A 23,915-nucleotide genomic window follows, 5' to 3' on the forward strand; every position below is an offset into this window, starting at 1 on the left:
CTGCGATGAGTGCTTCGTATTCAGCTTTGTTGTTTGAGGCATGGAATTCCAGCCTGAACGATTGTTCCAAGATCTCGCTTGTAGAAGACGTGAGACGGATTCCGATACCCGATCCTTGCTTGGATGAGGATCCGTCGATGTGGAGGAGCCAGGTGGAATTTGGTTCCTCGTTAGTTATTGTCGCCGTTTGTAATTCGACCAAGAAGTCTGCGAGCACTTGTGATTTTGCGCTCGTCCTTGGTCGGTACTCGATATCGTACTCGCTCAATTCGACTGCCCACTTGGCCAGTCGGCCCGACTGACTTGGGCTATGCAGAATTTTCCGTATGGGAAAGGTCGTGAGGATGACGATCGTGTGGGATTGGAAATATGGTCTTAGTTTTCGGGCCGATGTTACGACTGCGCATGCTAATTTCTCCATTAATGGGTACCTAGACTCGCATCCAGCAAGGTTTTGCTTATGTAGAAAATAGGTTTATGCTCCTCGCGTTTTTCCCTGATCAGGACTCCGCTCACGGCCGTTGCTGACACAACGATGTGTAAGAATAAAGGCTCTCTTTCCATGGGTTTTGCAAGGACTGGAGGAGTAACTAAACAATGCTTCAGCTGTTGGAAGGCGTTTTCGCATTCTTCCGACCATTCGAATTTTTTATTTCCTCGCAAGACATCATAGATGGGCAGGCACTTGTCTGTTGATCGCGAAATGAATCGGTTAAGTGCTGCGATCCTGCCGGTCAGCCTTTGGACTTCCCGCTTATTCTTTGGAGAAGCCATCTCGATCAATGCGTTGATCTGTTTTGGATTTGCTTCGATGCTGTGAAATGTGACCAGGTAGCCGAGGAATTCCCCTGATGCTACAGCAAATCTACATTTTGTCGGGTTGAGCTTCATGTTATGGGAATTTAACTGAGCAAAACATTCCTCGAGATGCGACACGTGATCATTTGCTTGGAGGGATTTGACGAGCATGTCGTCGATATAAACCTCCATTGTTTTTCCGAGTTGTTTGGAGAACATTCGGTTCACGAGTCGTTGGTAAGTTGCGCCAGCGTTTTTGAGGCCGAAGGGCATTACCTTATAGCAATAGGTTCCACGATCGGTAATGAATGCAGTCTTCTCGCGATCGTCGGGATTCATCCTAATTTGATTATAACCTGAGAAGGCGTCCATGAAGGATAGAAGCTCGTTGCCCGCTGTTGCTTCTACCAATCGATCGATATGCGGTAGAGGGAAACTATCCTTTGGACATGCTTTGTTCAGGTCGGTAATCCACACAAACTCGCCATTTCCCGTTTTTCTTTTTGACTACTACAGGGTTGGCGAGCCAGTCTGGGTATCTTACTTCTGTTATCGACCCGACTTTGAGCAATTTTTCGACCTCGTCGTTTACTGCGGAAGCACGTTTGGGTCCTAGCTTCCGTCTTTTTTGTTTGACAGGTTTGAATGTTGGGTCGATATTCAGCTCGTGACACGTTACGTTAATGTCAATCCCCGGCATATCTTCCGCGGCCCATGCGAAAGTATTGAGATTCTTTTTAAGACAGGTTACGAGTTCTGTCCTCAAAGGCTCGCGGAGATTGGCTCCGATCTCGACGCAGCATTCCAGGAATGCTTCGTCGAGACAGATTGCTCCCACGGGTTTGCAAGTTGGCTCGCGTTTTTCATCCAAGGCCGCGATGTTACGAGATTGCCAGAAGAGTTCCGCTGAATCCCGACTTCGCTTATCTTCGTTGGAGATCTTTTTCTCCACTTTTCTAGGAGTGATCTCGAGGACCGGTCTTTTTCGTTTTAGTTCGGCGGTGAAACAAACCTGTGATACTCTCGGATTTCCCCATATTACCTCCACTCCGTTAGGGGTCGGGAACTTGAGGCAAAGATGGTATGTTGATGGGATTGCACGCATGGCGTTCAACCATGGTGTCCCCATGATAACGTTGTAAGATGCAGGACGGTCAACGACTAGAAACTCTGGGCCTTTTGTGATGCGGCCATCCAAGTAGAGGTTCCCGTGGTTACTAGTGGTCCGACTACCCGGAGTGGAGCCAAGGCCATAAGACTTGGATTTTCCAAAGCTGTCCAACAAATCCTTGATCAAGATGAAGAGTTGCTGATTGAAGAAATGGTCCAATTGAAGATTCAAGATCCAGCCGGTTCAATGGAGGTTCAAGATCAAGCCGGTCCACTCCAATTCAGATCACTCGGCCAGAACCGAACCGGCCTAACCATCTCTACATGTGATCTCGGTTCAGATGCTTCCCCAAACTCAGCCGGTTCTGAGTAATCCGTCCAATCCATTTAAGGTAAGCAGGTAAGATTTCAATTATGATTTCTAACCGGTTTATTGTTTCTGGTTTGTGTTGGTTCTTCTTTTAATTTCAATTCAAGAACTCATGGGCAAATTGTTTAAGTCTTTTATTTCTTTTGAGTTCAATAATTCAAGGCCTTTGTTTAGCCTTTGCTTTAGCTTGTCCTAGTAGAGTCGGCCCACCTTGTTTAGGCCTTGTCCGATTTTTAGCTTGTCCAAGAGAGTCCATGTTGTTTTGCTTCAAGTCCCCTAGAAGGGCATAGCTGCAGGGTATTTAATCCCCACTATAAGCAGCCTTGTATTTTTTTAGCTTATGAAATATATGAGATAGTTTTCCCTAGCAAAACCCCTTCTTTTCTCTCTAGTTTGCGTGAGAAGCCAACCTAGAAGAACCTTGAATCTTTTCAAGTTTTCATCATCAAACTTGTGGCGATTCTTCACTCCATTCCATCCATCGATCCGGCCTTGAGAGAGACGTCAGTCCAGCAAGCCTGATCTCACCTTCACGCCATCTCCATCCACTGTTCTTATTGAGAGAGACTTCAGTCCAGCAACTTGAATCCACCAGCCATCTCTATCTCTCTCTTGTTTTTATTTTATTTCTGCAACATATAGTTATAGATCGGCCATTTGATATAAAAACCCATAAAAAGTCATATCTATTTCTGTTCTTCATTTATCAGTTAGTTTTCTTTCTGTTCATCATTTTGATTCATAAAAAACTCATAAAAATAACACTCTTTAGTTTCAGGAACCAGATCGGCCATCTCTCTCTCCATCGCGTCCGTCCAGCCGCGCCCTAGCCGTCTGTCCGTCCATCCATCCGTCCTGTCCAGTCCGGATTCTTGAACCTCAGTCCGTCCATTTGAGTAGTCTGAATCTCAGCCTGCAACATTTGGTATCAGAGCTTAAGGCTCCTGAAAAATCGGTTATATCTTGTCCTTAAGACAACTTGCTTGCCGGTTTTGTGTTAATCATTCATTTGCATTACAAAAAAAAAAAAAAATATATATATATATATATATATATATAAAAGTTGTTCTTGCTGTTCTTGCTGTTCTTGATTGTTCATCCTAGTGTTTCTGTAGATCATTTTCGTGCATCAGTAAGAGAAGTCAATCTGTTTGTGAGATTGATCGACCAGCTTTCCTTTTTGGGAGGTCCATTGGCCAATTTACATTAAATTCGATTTTTACTTGCTCTAGTTGTCTAGATTGCTTAGTTTGCATTTAGTTTTGATTGTCAATCATATTTAATTTAAAAAAAAAATTTCAATCAGATTTAATTTTGAAATTGCATTTGCATTTGCACTTTCCTTTTTTTTTGTTTTCCTTTGATTGATTCGATTTTCTTTTTAAAGTTAAAAAAAAAAATTTCAGTTTCCATTTATACTTTAGATTCCAATTTCATATTTCTTTAAAAAAAAAATTTAACTTTCCTTTTTAAACTTTTCGAATTTCATTTTCATATTTAAAAAAAAATAAACAAATCATTTGCATTTGTTTGATTGATTGTTTCTTTTCTTTATATCCTCTATTTCCCTTTGCACTTGATCTCTTTTCTTTCTTGTATACAGGAGAGACATGAGGGATGTCAATGCTGATGATGTTCCAACCCAAGCTGACATCAATGCACAGCTGTTGGCCGGCCAAGCCCAACTTACGGCCACTATGAATGCAGTAACCGAGCATCTGGCTCGACTGGAACAACGGAACCGTCCCAATGATCCGCGTCCTAGGAGAAGGAACCATCCCTACCTGGATGAACACGGCTGTTCTCTGATGAGGACAGTTCCGATTCCGAACCACCCGATCGAGAAGAGCCTCGACCTGCCCAAGCCGGACGAGAGGGTCGACGAGAACATCGGATCCAAGGAGATGGGAGTCCAATCAGGAGGAGACGCCGAGAGGATGAAGTTCCTTGACAAGGGGGAAAGGACCTCAAGCTTAACCCACCAACCTTTGCTGGAAAGGTCAACCCGGACGCCTATGTTGAATGGGAGAGGTGCATGGAATACATCTTCGAGTACTACAACTACTCTGAGGCCAGGAAGATAGCCTTAGCCGCGGCCCAACTGACCGAGAACGCTCTATCTTGGTGGGACAGAGAAGTGTCTGTTGGGATCAAAATCGGTCACGACGGAATCAATGTCTGAAAGTCCGTAAAAATCAGCATATCGTCCAAATCTCAATCGAACCACTAAATACCGATTGTCCGAAGGCAACGGACATGTATCCAAATCGGCCGCGGACAAACTCGAGTATGGATATCAGACCGCGGACAAGCCAAGCTCGATCGATACGCGGCGACCAAGCATGCACACAGCTCGGTCGCTACGTAGCGACCGAGCTCGAGCGAAGCTTGGTCGCTAAGTAGCGACCGAGCGTCCGTCTCGCTCGGTCGCTACGTAGCGACCGAGCCCAAGCCAAGCTCGGTCGCTACGTAACGACCGAGCGTCTGTCCCGCTCGGTCGCTACGTAGCGACCGTGCTCGAGCCAAAGTTCGGTCGCTGGGTAGTGACCGAGCTCTTCCGAACATCGGTACGACATCAGTACATGCACTCTCGTCAAACCTTCAAATGTTATCTCCCAAAGACCGTAGCGAGCTCAGTCTATGTTTTCCGCTATTCTAAATCATCGATCAAATTTCGCGGATTAGAAACCGCGGAAAGTTCATTCTTTGTCGAAAGAAATCGTAGTAAACGCTTCGAGTCGGAAGACGGCCCAAAGGGACCTAAAACACGACTCGAGGCCCATCCTGCGATTTCTTAACCAAAAGCCCGTAAACCACAGCACGGTTTACGCTTGGTTCACAAGGAAGGATAAATGTCAAGTTTTCGCGGATAAATACGGAAGTTTTGAAGATAATTGTGAAAATCGGGAAAAATGGAATATCTCCATTTTTATGCTATGATGGCTTAAGGGCAGAAGAGTAAAAGCGTAAATCGACCTTGGAGCTAGTATATAAGGAGTCCTTGGCGAGGAGCATCAGGGGGGCTTTTAGACTCGGAGTTCTCTGCACTTAGAAACTTTAGGCTTTATTCTCGACAAGTTCGGTTTCTATGACTGGCACTCAAGTACTAGACAAACTCGCCCAGGCAGTTCGATCTCTTGTCCAGCTCTATCAATTGAACTACGTTTGGCTTGATCCTCGAAAGGGGTACGTAGGCAGCCTTTAACAAGGTTCAGTCTGAAATCAATCAAAAACCTTTTATATATCTTTTTCGTCTTTTGTTATCGAGCTGCGACTCAACTAGGTTTGAGCTTTTAGGCTGCTAGAACTAGGTAACTCTCTGATATCCTTTGCGGCCAAAGCTTTTATGATCTCTTGTAATGATCGCAACGCTCTTACGCAGATTCGAAATAAGATCTACTGTTTTCTCTAAACTCGTTTGTTATCTTTTCACGATTTCCACATATATTTGGTCACTTGTCGTTGGCTCTCGCAGAGATCCGTGACCTCTGGGAAATTAGAGTTTTCCTAATTTCCTTATTTAAACGGAAATCGACAGTGCGAATTTTGGTTCCCACAGTTTGGCGCTAGAAGGAGGGGGGGTAACGGATTACTCTTACTCATGGCCACAAAACGCTTGATCGAAACAATGTCTGGATATATGAAAGACAAACTCGCAGCACTGACTGCTCCTATGGCCAACGCTTACGCAAACGCCGTAGTTTTCAACAAAATCGAAAACTTAGTCGTGACCTTCCGCCACAGGAAGAGCGCTAAAATAAGCTCGCGATTTCTCCCTGTAAACAAGAAGGGAAACGATAAATCTTATCAAAACCCCGTAAACAAATCTCGATGCGTAAGGGTTTTACCAAAACACGTTTTCCGAAAACATTCCGGAAGGATATAACTTGTTCTCCCAAAAAAACCACTGAAAAACCCCTACGTTAATCGCAGAAAAAGGAAACACAACAAAACGATTACACAGCTCGGTCGCTACGTAGTGACCGAGCACGCACACTGCTCGGTCGCTACGTAGCGGCCGAGAATGCACATGGTGCTCGGTCGCTACGTAGCGACCGAGCACACACACGGCTCGGTCGCTACGTAGCGACCGAGCACACACACGGCTCGGTCGCTACGTAGCGACCGAGCACACACGCTGCTCGGTCGCTACGTAGCAACCGAGCACACACTTTGCTCGGTCGCTACGTAGCGACCGAGCACACACGCTGCTCGGTCGCTACGTAGCGACCGAGCATGCACACGCTGCTCGGTCGCTACGTAGCGACCGAGCACGCACACGCTGCTTGGTCGCTACGTAGCGACCGAGCACACACACTGCTCGGTCGCTACGTAGTGACCGAGCTCAAGCCAACTCTCCACTCGCTACATAGCGACCTGTAAGGCCTCAGAAAGGTCCTCCTTTGGGTTTTCTTTTGATTCCTCGTCGAAACACTTTTCGTTTCGTCTCAATCGGAGTTTCCATTGAGATTTTACGACGAAAACAAGTAGGACTCTTCTCGGCTTGCTTCCACTCGCTACGTAGCGATCTGTCAGACTGTCAGTCGCTACGTAGTGACATGTAAGGCCTCAGAAAGGTCCTCCTTTGGGTTCTCTTTTGAATCCTCGTCGAGACGCTTTTCGTTTCGTCTCAATCGGAGTTTCCGTTGAGATTTTACGACAAAAACAAGTTGGACTCATCTCGGCTTGCTTCCACTCGCTACGTAGCGACCTGTCAGACTGTCAGTCGCTACGTAGCGACCTGTAAGGCCTCAGAAAGGTCCTCCTTTCGGTTCTCTTTTGAATCCTCGTCGAAACGCTTTTCGTTTCGTCTCAATCGGAGTTTCCGTTGAGATTTTACGACGAAAACAAGTGGGACTCGTCTCGGCTTGCTTCCACTCGCTACGTAGCGACCTGTCAGACTGTCAGTTGCTACATAGCCACCTGTAAGGCCTCAGAAAGGTCCTCCTTTGGGTTGTCTTTTGAATCCTCATCGAAACGCTTTTCGTTTCATCTCAATCGGAGTTTCCGTTGAGATTTTACGACGAAAACAAGTAGGACGCTTCTCGGCTTGCTTCCATTCGCTACGTAGCGACCTGTCAGACTGTCAGTCGCTACGTAGTGACCTGTAAGTCCTCAAAGGGTTCCTCTTTTGCGTTCTCCTTTGAATCCTCTTCGAAACGCTTTTCGGTTCGGCTCAATCGGAGTTTCCGTTGAGATTTTACGACGAAAACAAGTGGGACTCGTCTTAAACTCCTTGGCTTGTTTCTGCTCACCCTACCTCCATCTTTGCGTTCACTTTTGAATCTCGATCGAAACGTCTCTTGTTTCGCCTCGATTGAAGTTACCATTGAGACTTTACGATATAAAAAAAAAACCGCAAACACCTATTTTCTCGCATGGATTCAGATTAAACGTATAAAACGGCAATGGTTAACTTAACACCTTAGCCGCCTTAACTATACGATTACGTTGAACCTTTTTACAAAAAATCGACGTCTTATCTAAGGAGAAGATAACAGTCAAGTTCGGAAGATAAATGTCAAGTTTCAAAGCATAAACACCAATATCGGAAATGGCAAACATACACGAGAATAGGAAACGGAAATGAGCACGCAAAACTGAGAAGGGACAAAACTGCATCTTCGAGAGAACTAAGGTATTTCCGACTTGAAATTTTTGAAATCAGACTTGGAATTTTCGTAGGAAATTACTTTGAGGCTGCCATAGAACTTTAGGGAACGTAAAACCTAGACGGATAGTCTAGCGAACAAAGTTTTAAGCGATTTTTCCTGTCTCGATATATTGTTCCATAATTGTTCATCCAGATCTTGCAAACTGATCTAAACTCTCTGAAAGTCGAGAAACGATCGCCACGCATATCAAGCTCGCTTCCTAAAGAGAGAAAAAGTTAGAGACATGAACGTCGTCTTAAAACCGATTCGTTTCTGGCAATTTTCTCGGAACCAACATATCCCAAGTCGTCAACGTGGAAACAACCAAATCACAGTCCAAGCGTCGTCTATAAATCGCCCCGAATTATCGATCATTCCAAACATCAGAAGAGGAAACGTACACAGCCCTTCAAAGTATCGGTTCAACCGTTTTCTTTCGTAAAAAAAAAAAGGGGAGTAGGTACGTATACTATACTCGTATACTCCCAAACTTCAAAAAACTTCTGCAAATCGTCAAGAACAGGCAAACGACAATCTTAATATTTGTCTAAACGCTAGCAACATATCCAGACGATCATGAACATAATCTCAAAAACTATACATCATTTCTTGTCGCAATCATGCGTACAGAAAACTTGTGCCAATATCAAACTAAAACTCGACGTTTAGCCAAAGTATTGAAGCCTTTTCCGGCTTCAGAAAGCCAGTTTCGTTTTAAAAATTTCTACGAGAAATCTTCAATCACCAAAGCATTTCTTTCAGTTTCCGTTGTACCAAGTAAGTCATGGAAAAGCATCGAAAACATTTGGGACAAAGAAAACTCGAGAATATATGTAGCATCTCGCACATTAAAAGGATCATTTTCCTCCCGATGGTTAGCTAGATCCACCTCTGGTTGACCAATTCGTTCAAGAAACGAATGTGTCATGAGAATCCTCTCGAAAAACCTATGAAAAACGTTCCGCGACTAGATCGTATTGAAATAAACTTCGGTAATACTCCATGAGTAACTCCAAGCAACTTTCACCTAAGATCAAAATCACAGCGGGAACGTTTCTCGTAGAACCCGCAGAAACAATGCTACTTTGACGTATGTATACATATCACTGAGTTACGACCTTCGTAAAATCGGTTATGTGATATGATAAATTATCGTATAGCCCACAGTCGGAAATCATATGATAAATTCTTCGTAACGAAACTAAGTCCTAACAACCAAACGGTTAACGGAAAATCTAAACTTTTCGAAAATTGACCAAGTTCAATAAACTCCACAATTCACTTTAAGCCCGCAACGTTTTAACCATAATACGCGGCATGTAAGGAAAAATTCGTAACAAAGCTTCTAGAGCTATACGAAACATCCTAAAAAATGCACGAAATACATCTCAGAAGGCCAACACTTCACAAAGCACTATGAAGGAAAACGCTTGTTCCCATGGACAAATTCACACGACACCTCACCTCGATCGCAAATAAAACTATTAGCATCCAAACATGAACAACAGTTTTGGCTGCAAACATTCCTAGTCAAACTAGAATGTTTTTCAAACGCATGGCTAAGACTAAACCCTTGCAACATCGCGAAATATCTTCAAGCCCGCGAACATTTCAAGCACGAAACGTGGCATACGAAAAAATAACAAATCTTCAGCATCGCGAGACGTCGCAGACGCCTGAAGATTAGTTCTTCGACGAAATTTCCTTCCTCGAATAAAAACACCTTCATGGAAGACCAAACAGTCATACGCACTAACATCTTCTCAAAAATTATTCTTCGCGAAGATCCGAACGGTATTTTTTACCATTAAGTTTGTTGCTGATCACAACAAACTCTCAACGTCCTAAACAGACATAGCCATCTCACGAAGATGACTCTTACATCCGACACAAGGATAATAGCGCTATAAAAGAAATCCGAAAGTTTGGTCCAGCACTTCCGGTCTCCAGAGAGATGCTCGATTCGTATCAAACAAGTCGTATAAGCGGAGAACCTATCGCGGACTTTAAATCGATACGAATCAGGAAGAAATCGCAACAGGAAAAACGATAGCCGGCCAGTCAACGCACAATCCTTAAACCAAAAGTAAACCTAGGTCTTGCCCTAAACCCAGCGCACTGGTATCTAACATCTCTAGGCATAGTATCAAACACTCTGATACGAGATCCCAAAATTTGTCTCTTTGCCAATGTTCGAACGTCTTCAAAAAATCCCGCAAGTTTACACACTGCGGAAAACTCTCGAAACAGATTATGGATATGGCAATTCACACAGAGTTAGATTACGAGACGACAACTCGTAGTCTTCCCTCTACACCCATACAAAATGCCATCGGCAGCAACACGCCTTATAACCGCGACATAAAAACTAGACCATAAAGGTCCTACTGGAAAACTAGTCATAAGAACCTTAACTCCAAGACGAACTACGAAAGGCTTGATCCCTTCAACAAGGGTACGTAGGCACCCGTCATAAGGCGCAGCCCCAATCTTGTCGCGTTTTCTACTTTTAGGAGAGCGAGAAGATCACTTACCACAGACCTTTTCAACCATTAATTCCGCCTAACTCACCTAACTTGCCTAACTTGCCAAGCCACTCGCTAGAACCTCACGCTAGAAGCTCATGGTTCTAACGAGCTGGGGGGCTAAATGTTGGGGTCAAAATCGGTCACGACGAAATCAATGTCTGAAAGTCCGTAAAAATCAGCTTAAACGTTTTTACGAAAAGTAATCTTCGTAAAGATATCTTTACGAAGAGCCTTGCAGTAAAATATCGTCCAAATCTCAATCGAACCACTAAATACCGATTGTCCGAAGGCAACAGACATTTATCCAAATCGGCCGCGGACAAACTCGAGTATGGAAATCAGACCGTGGACAAGCCAAGCTCGATCGATATGCGGCGACCAAGCATGCACACAGCTCGGTCGCTACGTAGCGACCAAGCCCGAGCCAAGCTCGGTCGCTACGTAGCGACCGAGCCCGAGCCAAGCTCGGTCGCTACGTAGCGACCGAGCCCGAGCCAAGCTTGGTCGCTACGTAGCGACCGAGCCAAGCTTGGTCGCTACGTAGCGACCGAGCGTCCGTCTCGCTCGGTCGTTACGTAGCGACCGAGCGTCCGTCCCGCTCGGTCGATACGTAGCGACCGAGCCCAAGCCAAGCTCGGTCGCTACGTAGCGACCGAGCCCGAGCCAAGCTCGGTCGCTACGTAGCGACCGAGCCCGAGCCAAGCTCGGTCGCTACGTAGCGACCGAGCTGGAGCCAAGCTCGGTCGATATGTAGCGACTGAGCCCGAGCCAAGCTCGGTCGCTACGTAGCGACTGAGCGTCCGTCACGCTCGGTCGCTACGTAGCGACCGGGCTCGAGCCAAAGTTCGGATGCTGGGTAGTGACCGAGCTCTTCCGAACATCGGTACGACATCAGTACATGCACTCTCGTCAAACCTTCAAATGTTATCTCCCGAAGACTGTAGCGAGATCAGTCTATGTTTTCCGCTATTCTAAATCATCGATCAAACTTCGCGGATTAGAAACCGCGGAAAGTTCTTTCTTTGTCGAAAGAAATCGTAGTAAACGCTTCGAGTCGGAAGACGGCCCAAAGGGACCTAAAACACGACTCGAGGCCCATCATGCGATTTCTTAACCAAAAGCCCGTAAACCACAGCACGGTTTATGCTTGGTCCACAAGGAAGGATAAATGTCAAGTTTCCGCGGATAAATACGGAAGTTTTGAAGATAATTGTGAAAATCGGGAAAAATGGAATATCTCCATTTTTATGCTATGACGGCTTAAGGGCAGAAGAGTAAAAGCGTAAACCGACCTTGGAGCTAGTATATAAGGAGTCCTTGGCGAGGAGCATCAGGGGGGCTTTTAGACTCTGAATTCTCTGCACTTAGAAACTTTAGGCTTTATTCTCGACAAGTTCGGTTTCAATGACTGGCACTCAATTACTAGACGAACTCGCCCAGGCAGTTCGATCTCTTGTCCAGCTCTATCAATTGAACTACGTTTGGCTTGATCTTCGAAAGGGGTACGTAGGCAGCCTTTAACAAGGTTCAGTCTGAAATCAATCAAAAACCTTTTATATATCTTTTTCGTCTTTTGTTATCGAGCTGCGACTCAACTAGGTTTGAGCTTTTAGGCTGCTAGAACTAGGTAACTCGCTGATAGCCTTTGCGGCCAAAGCTTTTATGATCTCTTGTAATGATCGCAACGCTCTTACGCAGATTCGAAATAAGATCTACTGTTTTCTCTAAACTCGTTTGTTATCTTTTCACGATTTCCACATATATTTGGTCACTTGTCGTTGGCTCTCGCAGAGATCCGGGACCTCTGGGAAATTAGAGTTTTCTTAGTTTCCTTATTTAAACGGAAATCGACAGTGCAAATTTCAGTTTCCACAGTGTCCGAGACCGGCCGAGTCTATAGAGTTGAGACTTGGGAAGAGATGCGATCCAAGCTTCGCACAAGGTATGTTCATGCTTATTATCAACGGGACTTACAGAAACATTTTCGTAAATTATCTCAGGGAACGCGGACAGTAGAAGAGTACTATGAGGAGTTTGAGTCCCTTAGGAACAAGCTCAAGACACGCGAGACGCAAGAGACGCTGATGGCTCAGTTCATGGACGGGTTGCAAGACCGCATTGCCTGAAAGGTGGAACGCCAGCAGTACGAGACCTTTCACGACCTGCTTCACTTTGCCGTCCAGGCCGAGCAACACATCAAAAGGAAGAACGCGTCCACAGCCAGAGGCAAAGGAACCTGGACGCAACCGGCTTCCAAAGGAGTTGACAAGGGCAAGTCCATGGACGTAGAGAACCGGTTCAAGAAAAATCAGGCTGAACCGTCCAAGTCTGGTCCATCCGACCAAGGTAAGGCCCAAGGTCAAAATCAACGTACCCGTGACATTACTTGTTTTAAATGTTAGGGAAAAGGGCACTATACCAGGGATTGCCCCAACAAGTGTGTGATGATCCTTAAGGCTGATGGTGAGTATGAATTCCAAGATGAGGCCGAAGTTGAGACCTTGGTTTCTGATGAAGAGGTAGTCGATTATGCTGAGACCGGAGAACTACTAGTGACCAGACGTTCTGTCAGTGCCCCCTTCGACCCTGAATCTGTTCAAAGAGAAAACATCTTTCATACAAGATGTAGCGTGGAACACAAGGTATGTAGCTTGATCATAGATGGAGGTTCTTGTACTAACGTGGCCAGCAAGTATCTTGTTGATAAGCTAGGTTTGGCCAAGACGCCCCATCCGCGGCCATACCGGCTCAAGTGGCTCAATGATGAGACTGAGCTCAAGATAGCCGAGCAAGTGGTTGTGTCTTTCAGTATTGGTAAATACCATGATCAGGTCAAGTGTGATGTTGTGCCCATGCAAGCCGGCCACATACTTCTAGGACGGCCATGGCAGTTCGATAAGGAGACCATTCATCATGGCCGGACCAATGTCTATAGCTTCAGCCACAACAACAAGAAGCACAGCCTAGCACCTCTAAGTCCTCAAGAGGTTTATGAGATGCAGCAAGCAATGGATCATGCCAGCAAGGTAAGTAAGACTAACCAATACATCACTTCCAGTCAAGTAGTTAAGTCTTTAAACCATGAGACGCAGGTGCTGCTAATGGTCTTTAGAGAAAGTTGTTTTGCAGGAATTGAGGCCACGGAGTTACCAGCTGAGGTACAAGGCCTCATGGAGCAATACAAGGACGTCTTTCCTGATGAGATCCCGGCCGGCCTACCCCCTATCCGCGGCATAGAACATCAGATCGACTTTGTACCAGGCGCGCCCTTGCCAAACCGAGCGGCCTACCGAGTTAACCCCGAAGAAGCCAAGGAGTTGGAGAGACAGGTCCAAGACCTCATGGATAAGGGATACATCCGGGAGAGTCTTAGTCCGTGTGCTGTTCCGGTCCTAGTGGTGCCAAAGAAGGATGGAACATGGCGCATGTGTGTGGACTGCCGAGCCATCAACAACATAACCATCAAATATCGGTACCCAATACCTAGATTAGATGATATGTTGGATGAACTGAGTGGATCTGTTGTGTTTTCTAAGATTGATCTCAGGAGTGGATACCACCAAGTTCGAATGAAGGAGGGAGACGAGTGGAAGTCCGCCTTCAAGACCAAGCAAGGTCTTTACGAATGGCTGGTCATGCCGTTTGGCCTCACCAACGCCCCCAGCACTTTCATGGGACTCATGAACCAGGTTCTTCGACCTTATATGGGGAAGTTTGTGGTTGTGTACTTTGATGACATACTGATCTATAGCCGCTGCTTAGAAGACCACCTTAGACACCTTGAACAAGTGATCAAAGTTCTTAGGCAAGAAGGCCTTTATGCCAACTTAAAGAAATGTGTGTTTTGCACTGATGAATTGGTATTTTTAGGCTTTGTTGTTAGTTCACAGGGGCTGAAGGTAGATGAAGAGAAGATCAAGGCGATCCAAGACTGGCCTATACAGACCACCATCGGCCATGTCCGCAGTTTCCACGGCCTTGCCAGTTTCTATCGGCGGTTCGTTAAGGATTTCAGTACCATAGCTGCTGCCATGACCTCTGTGATCAAGAAGAACGTATCCTTTATTTGGGGACCAGCCCAAGAAGAGTCTTTTAACAAGCTTAAATATAGTTTGACTCATGCACCAGTCCTTACTCTGCCTAACTTCGATAAAACTTATGAGATTGAATGTGATGCTTCAGGTACAGGTATAGGAGCCGTGCTTACCCAAGGAGGACGTCCAGTAGCCTACTTCAGCGAGAAACTGAGTGGAGCAACCTTGAACTACCCGACCTATGATAAAGAGCTTTATGCTCTAGTGAGATCTCTTGAAACTTTGCAACATTATCTTTTGTCTAAAGAGTTTGTTATTCATACGGATCATGAGACGCTTAAACACCTAAGGGGCTAGACCACACTCAAGAGGAGGCACGCCAGATGGTTGGAGTTCGTGGAGACTTTTCCTTATGTGATTAAGTATAAGAAGGGCAAAGACAATGTGGTGGCCGATGCCCTATCCCGGAGACATACTCTTATCTCGACCATGGAAGCTAAGATCATGGGTTTTGAATTCATTAAAGATTCTTATGCTACTGACCTTGATTTGCAAGAAGCTTTCAGGAACACCACACAAGGAGCATTCGGTGTTTATTGCCAGCATGAAGGGTTCTTGTTCAAAGAAAAGAAGTTATGCATTCCCAAAGACTCAATGAGGGAATTGCTGGTTCGGGAGGCTCATGGTGGCGGTCTCATGGGACATTTCGGCCGAGACAAGACCTTAAGTGTCCTGACCGACCATTTCCTTTGGCCGAACATGAAACGAGATGTGGAGAACCTATGCGCCAATTGCACTGTCTGTCTCAAGACAAAATCCAGGTCACATCCTTATGGTTTACACATGCCATTACCTATTCCTAACCACCCTTGGGTAGATGTTTCTATGGACTTTGTGCTGGGATTGCCCAAGATAAACCACAAGGATTCCATTTTTGTAGTGGTGGACAGGTTTTCCAAGATGGCTCACTTCATAGCTTGTGACAAAACAAATGATGCTACCCAGACGGCCGACCTGTTCTTTAGAGAGGTGGTACGTCTCCATGGTATTCCTCGAACCATTGTGTCTGACCGAGACTCTAAGTTTCTAAGTCATTTCTGGAAGACACTATGGGGTGAGATCGGAACCAAGCTATTGTTCTCAACCACTTGCCATCCACAGACTGACGGCCAAACTGAGGTAGTAAACCGTACACTCTCTTAATTGTTGAGAGCTACGGTCGGTAAGAACTTGAGGAACTGGTTATCTTGTTTACCGTTTATTGAGTTTGCTTATAACCATGCTAGACACTCTGCTACTGAACTATCTCCTTTTGATGTTGTTTATGGTTTTCAGACTGAGACGCCTTTAGACATGTCCAAACTGCCAAAGTCTATGTTCCGCAGCCGAGAAGGTGCAACTAAGGCCGAGTTCGTTAAGAACATGCACCGGAGGGTCCGAGAGAAGTTAGAGGCAAAGGCGGCCAAGGTCAAAGCCCGCCTCGACTAGAAGAGAAGGAGGTGTTGTTTGAACCAGGCGACTTAGTGTGGCTACACATGAGGCCAGAGCGTTTTCCAGAAGAAAGGAAGTCCAAACTGTCACCACGAGGCACTGGACCGTTCCAGGTCCTTGAGAAGATCAATGACAACGCTTACAAGCTTGAGCTTCCAGCTGAGTTTAAGATTTCCCCTGTGTTCAATGTATATGACTTGTCCCCTTTCCTTGCAGATGATGGTGTTCTGAGGCCAGAACCTTTTCAAGGGGGAGGGAATGATGCGGCCATCCAAGTAGATGTTCCCGTGGTTACTAGTGGTCGGACTACCCGGAGTGGAGCCAAGGCCATAAGACTTGGATTTTCCAAAGCTGTTCAACAAATCCTTGATCAAGATGAAGAGTTGCTGATTGAAGAAATGGTCCATTTGAAGATTCAAGATCCAGCCGGTTCAATGGAGGTTCAAGATCAAGCCGATCCACTCCAATTCAGATCACTCGGCCAGAACTGAACCGGCCTAACCATCTCTACATGTGATCTCGGTTCAGATGATTCCCCAAACTCAACCGGTTCTGAGTAATCCGTCCAATTCATTTAAGTTAAGCAGGTAAGATTTCAATTATGATTTCTAACTGGTTTATTGTTTCTGGTTTGTGTTGGTTCTTCTTTTAATTTCAATTCAAGAACTCATGGGCAAATTGTTTAAGTCTTTTATTTCTTTTGAAGGCAATAATTCAAGGCCTCTGTTTAGCCTTTGCTTTAGCTTGTCCTAGTAGAGTCGGCCCACCTTGTTTAGGCCTTGTTCGATTTTTAGCTTGTCTAAGAGAGTCCATGTTGTTTTGCTTCAAGTCCCCTAGAAGGGCATAGCTGCAGGGTATTTAATCCCCACTATAAGCAGCCTTGTATTTTTTTTAGCTTATGAAATATATGAGATAGTTTACCCTAGCAAAACCCCTTCTTTTCTCTCTAGTTTGCGTGAGAAGCCAACCTAGAAGAACCTTGAATCTTATCAAATTTTCATCATCAAACTTGTGGCGATTCTTCACTCCATTCCATCCACCGATCCGGCCTTGAGAGAGACGTCAGTCCAGCAAGTCTGATCTCACCTTCACGCCATCTCCATCCACTGTTCTTGTTGAGAGAGACTTCAGTCCAGCAACTTGAATATACCAGCCATCTCTATCTCTCTCTTGTTTTTATTTCATTTCTGCAACATATAGTTATAGATCGGCCATTTGATATAAAAACCCATAAAAAGTCATATCTATTTCTGTTCTTCATTTATCAGTTAGTTTTCTTTCTGTTCATCATTTTGATTCATAAAAACTCATAAAAATAACACTCTTTTGTTTCAGGAACCAGATCGGCCATCTCTCTCTCCATCGCGTCCGTCCAGCTGCGCCCTAGCCGTCCGTCTGTCCATCCATCCGTCCTGTCCAGTCCGGATTCTTGAACCTCAGTCCGTCCATTTGAGTAGTCTGAATCTCAGCCTGCAACATTTCGTCACGGTTCCGGCTTTGACAGCGAGATTAATTGACCTGTAGGCCATGGTCGTTTCCCCCGAAAGTCCCAGCAGTGGGCTAGGGTATTTCGCGACTTCAGATTGATTGATCCCCATTTTTTCGAGAGTATCTTTGAAGATGATATGGGCCGAACTTCCGATATCGATTAGCACCCTAGCGACGTCGATATCCCGAATTGTTAATTCGATAACAAGGAGATCATTTCGAGGTTTGGCTCGATCGACCGTTGCTCCCCCCCTTGAATGAGATGATGTTCGTGCACGTCGAATCTTCCGTATCGTTCCTGATCGTTGAGTGGCTTTTGCGGGTTAGATTGATCATTATCCCCCTCCTTCTAGCGCCAAACTGTGGGAACCGAAATTCGCACTGTCGATTTCTGTTTAAATAAAAAAACTAAGAAAACCCTAATTTCCCAGAGGACCTGGATATCTGCTAATTACCACCCGTCAAGCAATCAGAACACGAGAATAACAACGATAAGATATATGAAATCGAAAAGAGAGAAAAGAAGATCTTATTCCGTATTTGCGTATGAGCGTTTACAACAAGGTATAAGCCTGGGCTCGAGAGCTGTAGGCGAGATTCCTAGTTCTAGCAAACCTAAGACGGCTAAACCTAATTAAGTCGCAGCTCGAAATAATAAAAACGAAAAATTGCCTAAATGCTCTAAGTGCTAAATTTGCTCTGAAAGAAGTCTCTCCCACGCTCCTCGCCTAGGACTCCTTATATACTAGCTCCAAGGTCGGTTTACGCTTTTACTCTTCTGCCCTTAAGCCGTCATAGCATAAAAATGGAGATATTCCATTTTTTCCGATCTTCACAATTATCTTCAAAAACTTCTGTATTTATCCGCGGAAACTTGACATTTATCTTTCCTTGTGGATCAAGCGTAAACCGTGTTGTGGTTTACGGGCTTTTCGTTAAGAAATCGTTGGATGGGCCTCGAGTCGTGTTTTAGGTCCCTTTGGGCCGTCTTCCGACTCGAAGCGTTTAAAATGATTTCTTTTGATAAAGAACGAACTTTCCGCGGTACTAATCCGCAAAGTTTGATCGATGATTTAGAATAGCGGAAAACATAGACTGGGCTCGCTACGGTCTTCGGGAGATAGCATTGAAGGTTTGAAGAGAATGCATGGACTGGTGTCGTCTCGACATTTCGGAAGATCTCGGTTGCTACGCAGCAACCAAACTTTGGCTCGAGCCCGGTCGTTACGTAGCGACCAAACGGGATGAACGCTCGGTCGCTACGTAGTGACCGAGCGGGACGAACGCTCGGTCGCTACGTAGGGACCGAGTGGGATGAACGCTCGGTCGCTATGTAGCGACCGAGCTTTGGCTCGAGCTCGGTCGCTACGTAGCGACCGACTGGGACGGACGCTCGGTCGCTACGTAGCGACCGAGCATGGCGCGTTTAGTCGCTGCATAACGACCTGTTTTGAGCTTTCGTCGGACGTCTCGTTCTTTCCTCCGTAAAGCTTTTTCGTAAGAAATAATCTATTTCGAAAAGTATTCATCGGAGAAATTCTTATTTTATTCCTCGGACGTTTTGATTGTTAACTTCTTCGCAACCATTTTTGACCCCAACACATGTCTAAGTGTGACCATGCGAAACAGTCGGAATTGGACCGGAGGAAGTCTTCCAGTCTTCTTCTTAATCCTTCGGAGAGCTTGGACCCGATCTTGAGGTTGCGAGTTAAGTCACCTTCTACTAGGGGTACGTCGTCCATATCCTCAACTTCTGGTTCTTCTGTATGCGGAGCTTGGGATTTGACTTGCGGGGGCAATGTTGTTTTGGTTCGCTCTTTTAGAGCGATCTGATAGCAATGGCGGGTGGTTTCCTGATCTCCTCTGATTGTTCTAATGCCTTGAGAGGTGGGGAACTTTATCACCTGATGGAGAGTCGAGGGAACTACTCTCATTCCATGAATCCATGCCCGGCCTAAGATCATATTATAAGAGGAGTGGCAGTCGACGACGTGAAGCCTAGTAAGGAGGCTGACTCCTTCAGCATAGATGGGGAGGAAGATTTCTCTGGTTGCTTGTTTGACTTCTCTGCTGAATCCTATCAGGGGGGTCGCTTTGCGTATTAAGGTTCCTTCTTCTAACCCCAGACTTTGGTACGCCGCTTGGAAGATGATGTTACTGGAGCTACCGCTATCTACCAGTATCCTTTTGACCATGCAGTTTGCTACCAGAAGTGTGACGGTGAGAGCATCGTGATGAGGTAACAGGACTCTCTCTCGTTCTTCGGCTGTGAAACTTATCTCGGTTGTCTGAGAGGATTCCTGCTTGATTTTCGCCGAACTGCTCCCAGTCCTCCGGGTGTTTTCCGGGGTGGCTGAGTGACTTGCACTGCATGTCTCTAATCCTCCGGATATGACGTAAGTCGTTTCCTCTTGCGAGTGTGGTAGGGAGGACTCATCCATCGCCATCATCACGTAGTTAGATTACTCCCCTCCTTCTAGCGCCAAACTGTTAGGGGATTTTTGTGTAGGCTCTTTCAGATTACCACAGAACGATGGATAAGTTGATTTGTTGGGTAGATTTAAGAGTGTTTCGTGGGGATTTAGAGAGATTGAGGAAAATATAGACTTGGGAGATCTTTATTACATAGAACAAGCAAGGATTATAAGTATATTCGCATGAACCCTAACCCTAGCCACCTAAGTATAATCTCCAAGTCCAAAAGGTCTCCACATGCTTGAGGGCTGTTGTAGCTCTTATATAGTCGTCCAGAAGTCGGTTTCATTAGGTTAAACTCTTTCATATTCGGAAATATGGAAGGTTCTCCTTGTCGGAAGTTTTCCATTTCTTGGAAGGGAGCAGGGACCAGGGACCGAGCCCAGGGTTCTCTCTGGGGGGACCCGAGGAACCCGTTTACTTGGGACCCGGCGATCTGAGTCCTGCCCAGAGGCTGGGGGAAATAATACCGGGATATTTTTCCCCCGCACTCCAGGCATCAAGAAGAACATGCTGAATATCCCCTCTGCCAAAAGTCAAGGTACGATCCAGAGACGAGGCAAGAAGCTACAGCTACAAACATCAGCAGCAAAGGAGTATCAAGTATGCTAAACGCTGCAAGGAAACCGGCACGGAGACCCTCCTAAATGTCCATTCCAGCCTTTACAAGCTCGAGAGGCACAAGCCATGCCAGTGGAATCAAGCATGAGGATCCTTAGTTTCGGCCTCCGGGTCTTATTCAACCTCTTCGTTCTCCTGATCCTTAGTCTCGCCAAGATTCTCCCTCTTAAAATTCCTGGGTCCTGACCCATACACTCCTCCACAAGGTTCGTGGAGCCAGAGAGCCTCAAGAAACGCAAACTAAAATCAGGCCTGAACTAAAGCGGAGTACAGCCACAGGAGAAGCACAAGCACCTGGGTATGAGCAGTAGCATCACCCTTTATGCAGGCGTTCCTGGCTTCTTCATCAAACTTTCTGCCAACTCCGGCAAATCCCCACCGTAGGGGCAATGTCTCATCCTTATAAAGGAGAAGAAGAAAGTCCTACAGGCCCGACCTGATCTAGCACGACGGTGATGTCCACCCTTAGAGCGTTTACTAGGTCCTACATTGTGGTTCTTCCTGATTCTCCATTTCCAGGTCATCCGAATCAAAGGTTTTACATCTCCAACCAGGCTGCAAATCCTTTCACACCGAGCGCAAGTACATCTGAGAACGATCAACAAGGCAGCTTGATACTACAGTGTAACTTATAGTCCAATGATGAAAGTTGGATTATTTCTTGTCTTGAAACATGAAGCCAGAAAATAAGGGGCAAACTGTTGGGGAAAAATATTCCATGAAGATATTACTCCAGCTTCCGTATTCCAGGTCCCTGCCCCCAGGGTCCGGGTTTCTGCCTCCGGTCTCGGGTCCCTGCCCCCAGGTCTGGGACATTCCTCCGTCTTCCTGACCAAGTGATTTCTCCTGCCTTAAGATAAATGGATATTTATCAAGTAATCAGCTTAGAGAAGAAGGGATCTTCCTAAATCCAAGAGAAAGAGGAAGTATTCCAATATATAAGCCGCCCTTGAAAAAGAATAGAAATATTCTATTATGTAAGGATATATGGAATATTTCCAAACCCAAAAAGAGGAGGCATGACCTCTTCTATAAATATAGGTTTCTAAACCTAAAGGAGAGAGGGAGACGTCCATAACCAGAGCTCACCAATTCTACAGCCGCCAAGGCAAGATTCTACACATAGAAGAACTTCTTCTCGGACAAGCCTAGTAGAGGCTGATCCTGGCGGTTACTATCGACCAGGGAAAGATATATGCTCCCTGCAACACGTCTACAACTCTACTGACTGGCTGAGGCCACGATCTCCAGCTCATCAGCAAGGTCCATCCATGCTCACTGAAGCACATCGACGCTCCATGTTCACTGCAGCATATCGACAGGTTTACTATCTGTTCGGGCTATTTGCCCCCTAGTACGGATGACTCCAAAAACCTAAAGAGCTACGTTCTCCTTAGGCTACGTGCCTCCATTAAGGCTATGTGCCTCCATCTGGCTACGCGCCCATCTAGGCTCTGTGCCTCCACATACATGAACTACGAACGACTTGATCCCTCACTGAAGGGTACGTAGGCAATCCCCGTTGAAGGATGCAGCTATAAACCCAAACACCTTCCATGGTTCCACCCCTAGACGCTCAGGGACCGTCCCTGGTGGTCGGAACCATCAACTAGAAATCAGGAGGCATCCAAGGACCGACCCTGGAGTCGGGACCGTCAATTGCAGACCCAGAATACCCTGTGATCTTCACTACAGACAGGTGGTTCCTGCCTAACAGCCGACCTTTCTTACTGCTACTAAGGCACTGACGACATATACTAGCCCATACCCGTATAGCACTACCCTCAGAGCAGGATATCCTGGCTTATCCACGACCGAAGCAGGAGAAAGTATCACAACGACCAGTCTCCTTCTTCCTATCATTCCGTAGTGCTGAGCACGAATCACTTGTACACAAAAATCTCCTAACAGTTTGGCGCTAGAAGGAGGGGCAGTCATATGCTACGTGATGATGGTGATAGGCGGAAGAGACATTACATCCATTCCTTCAGAATATTTCAACCCCAACCATCTAAGGGCATGAAACGACGTATTCTCACCAGATCTAAACATCACAAAGCTGGAAACTCCTCTTCAAGGGAGGATACACAACACTAAACAGATGTAACAAGACCCAACATAGGAATTACCAACTGGTTCCTACTGGTTCTGGGTCCTATCCTCATATCAGACTTTCTGCAGTCCCTGGTTCCTGCTGGTTCCGGGTCCTATCCTCAGATCAGACTTCCTGCAGTCCCTGGTCCCTACTGATTCCAGGTCCTATCCTCATATCAGACTTTCTGCGGTCCCTGGTTCCTACTGGTTTTGGGTCATATCCTCAGATCAGATACCTGCAGTCTTCGGATCTGCCGGTTCCGGGTCCCAACCCAAAGCAGATGTCTACAATTATTGACTCCTGCTGGTTCTGGATCTTTGTGGGAACCGAAATTCACACTGTCGATTTCCGTTTAAATAAGGAAACTAGGAAAACCCTAATTTCCCAGAGGACCCGAATATCTGCTAATTAGCACACGTCAAGCAATCAGAACACGAAAATAACAACGATAAGAATAAGAAATCGAAAAAGAGAGCAAAGAAGATCTTATTCCGAATTTGCGTATGAGCGCTTACAACAAGGTATAAGCCTGGGCTCGAGAGCTATCGGCGAGATTCCTAGTTCTAACAACCCTAAGATGGCTAAACCTAATTGAGTCACAGCTCGAAATAACAAAAACGGAAAAATGCCTAAATTGATCTAAGTGCTAAGTTTGCTCTGAAAAAGTCCTCTTCCACGCTCCTCGCCTAGGACTCCTTATATACTAGCTCCAAGGTCGGTTTACGCTTTTACTCTTCTGCCCTTAAGCCGTCATAGCATAGAAATGGAGATATTCCATTTTTTCCGATCTTCACAATTATCTTCAAAACTTCTGTATTTATCCGCAGAAACTTGACATTTATCCTTCCTTGTGGACCACGCGTAAACCGGGCGGTGGTTTACGGGCTTTTGGTTAAGAAGTCGCAAGTTGGGCCTCGAGTCGCGTCTTAGGTCCCTATGGGCCGTCTTCCGACTCGACACGTTTATTACGATTTCTTTTGATAAAGAACGAACTTTCCGCGGTTTTTAATCCACAAAGTTTTATCGATGATTTAGAATAGCGGAAAACATAGGTTGAGCTTGCTACGGTCTTCGGGAGATAGCATTTGAAGGTTAGACGAGATTGCATGGATTAGTATCGTATCGACATTTCGGAAGAGCTCGGTCTCTACGCAACGACCAAACTTTGGCTCGAGCCCAGTCGCTACATAGCGACCGAGCGGGACGAGCGCTTGGTCGCTACGTAGCGACCAAGCTTTGGCTCGAGCTTGG

The 23,915-nt window shown here is 45.7% G+C and overlaps 2 protein-coding genes across 2 annotated transcripts; one reads left to right on the forward strand and one right to left on the reverse strand.

Annotated features, from left to right (window-relative positions):
• The first annotated feature begins 12,379 nt into the window (after nucleotides 1-12,379).
• LOC117133324 lies at nucleotides 12,380-14,851 on the forward strand. The gene is made up of 5 exons (XM_033289308.1): nucleotides 12,380-12,564; nucleotides 12,644-12,731; nucleotides 12,863-13,486; nucleotides 13,553-13,887; nucleotides 14,008-14,851. The coding sequence occupies exons 1-5, from the start codon at nucleotides 12,380-12,382 to the stop codon at nucleotides 14,849-14,851; spliced, it is 2,076 nt and encodes a 691-aa protein (XP_033145199.1).
• Nucleotides 14,852-18,771: 3,920 nt separating this feature from the next.
• LOC117133602 lies at nucleotides 18,772-23,165 on the reverse strand. The gene is made up of 2 exons (XM_033290187.1): nucleotides 19,378-23,165; nucleotides 18,772-19,326 (listed from the first exon to the last, which is right to left on the reverse strand). The coding sequence occupies exons 1-2, from the start codon at nucleotides 19,921-19,923 to the stop codon at nucleotides 19,042-19,044; spliced, it is 831 nt and encodes a 276-aa protein (XP_033146078.1). The 5' UTR covers nucleotides 19,924-23,165; the 3' UTR covers nucleotides 18,772-19,041.
• Nucleotides 23,166-23,915: the final 750 nt, after the last annotated feature.

This window comes from Brassica rapa, chromosome A04 (genome assembly GCF_000309985.2).
Source record: "Brassica rapa cultivar Chiifu-401-42 chromosome A04, CAAS_Brap_v3.01, whole genome shotgun sequence".
NCBI classification, from domain to species: domain Eukaryota; kingdom Viridiplantae; phylum Streptophyta; class Magnoliopsida; order Brassicales; family Brassicaceae; genus Brassica; species Brassica rapa.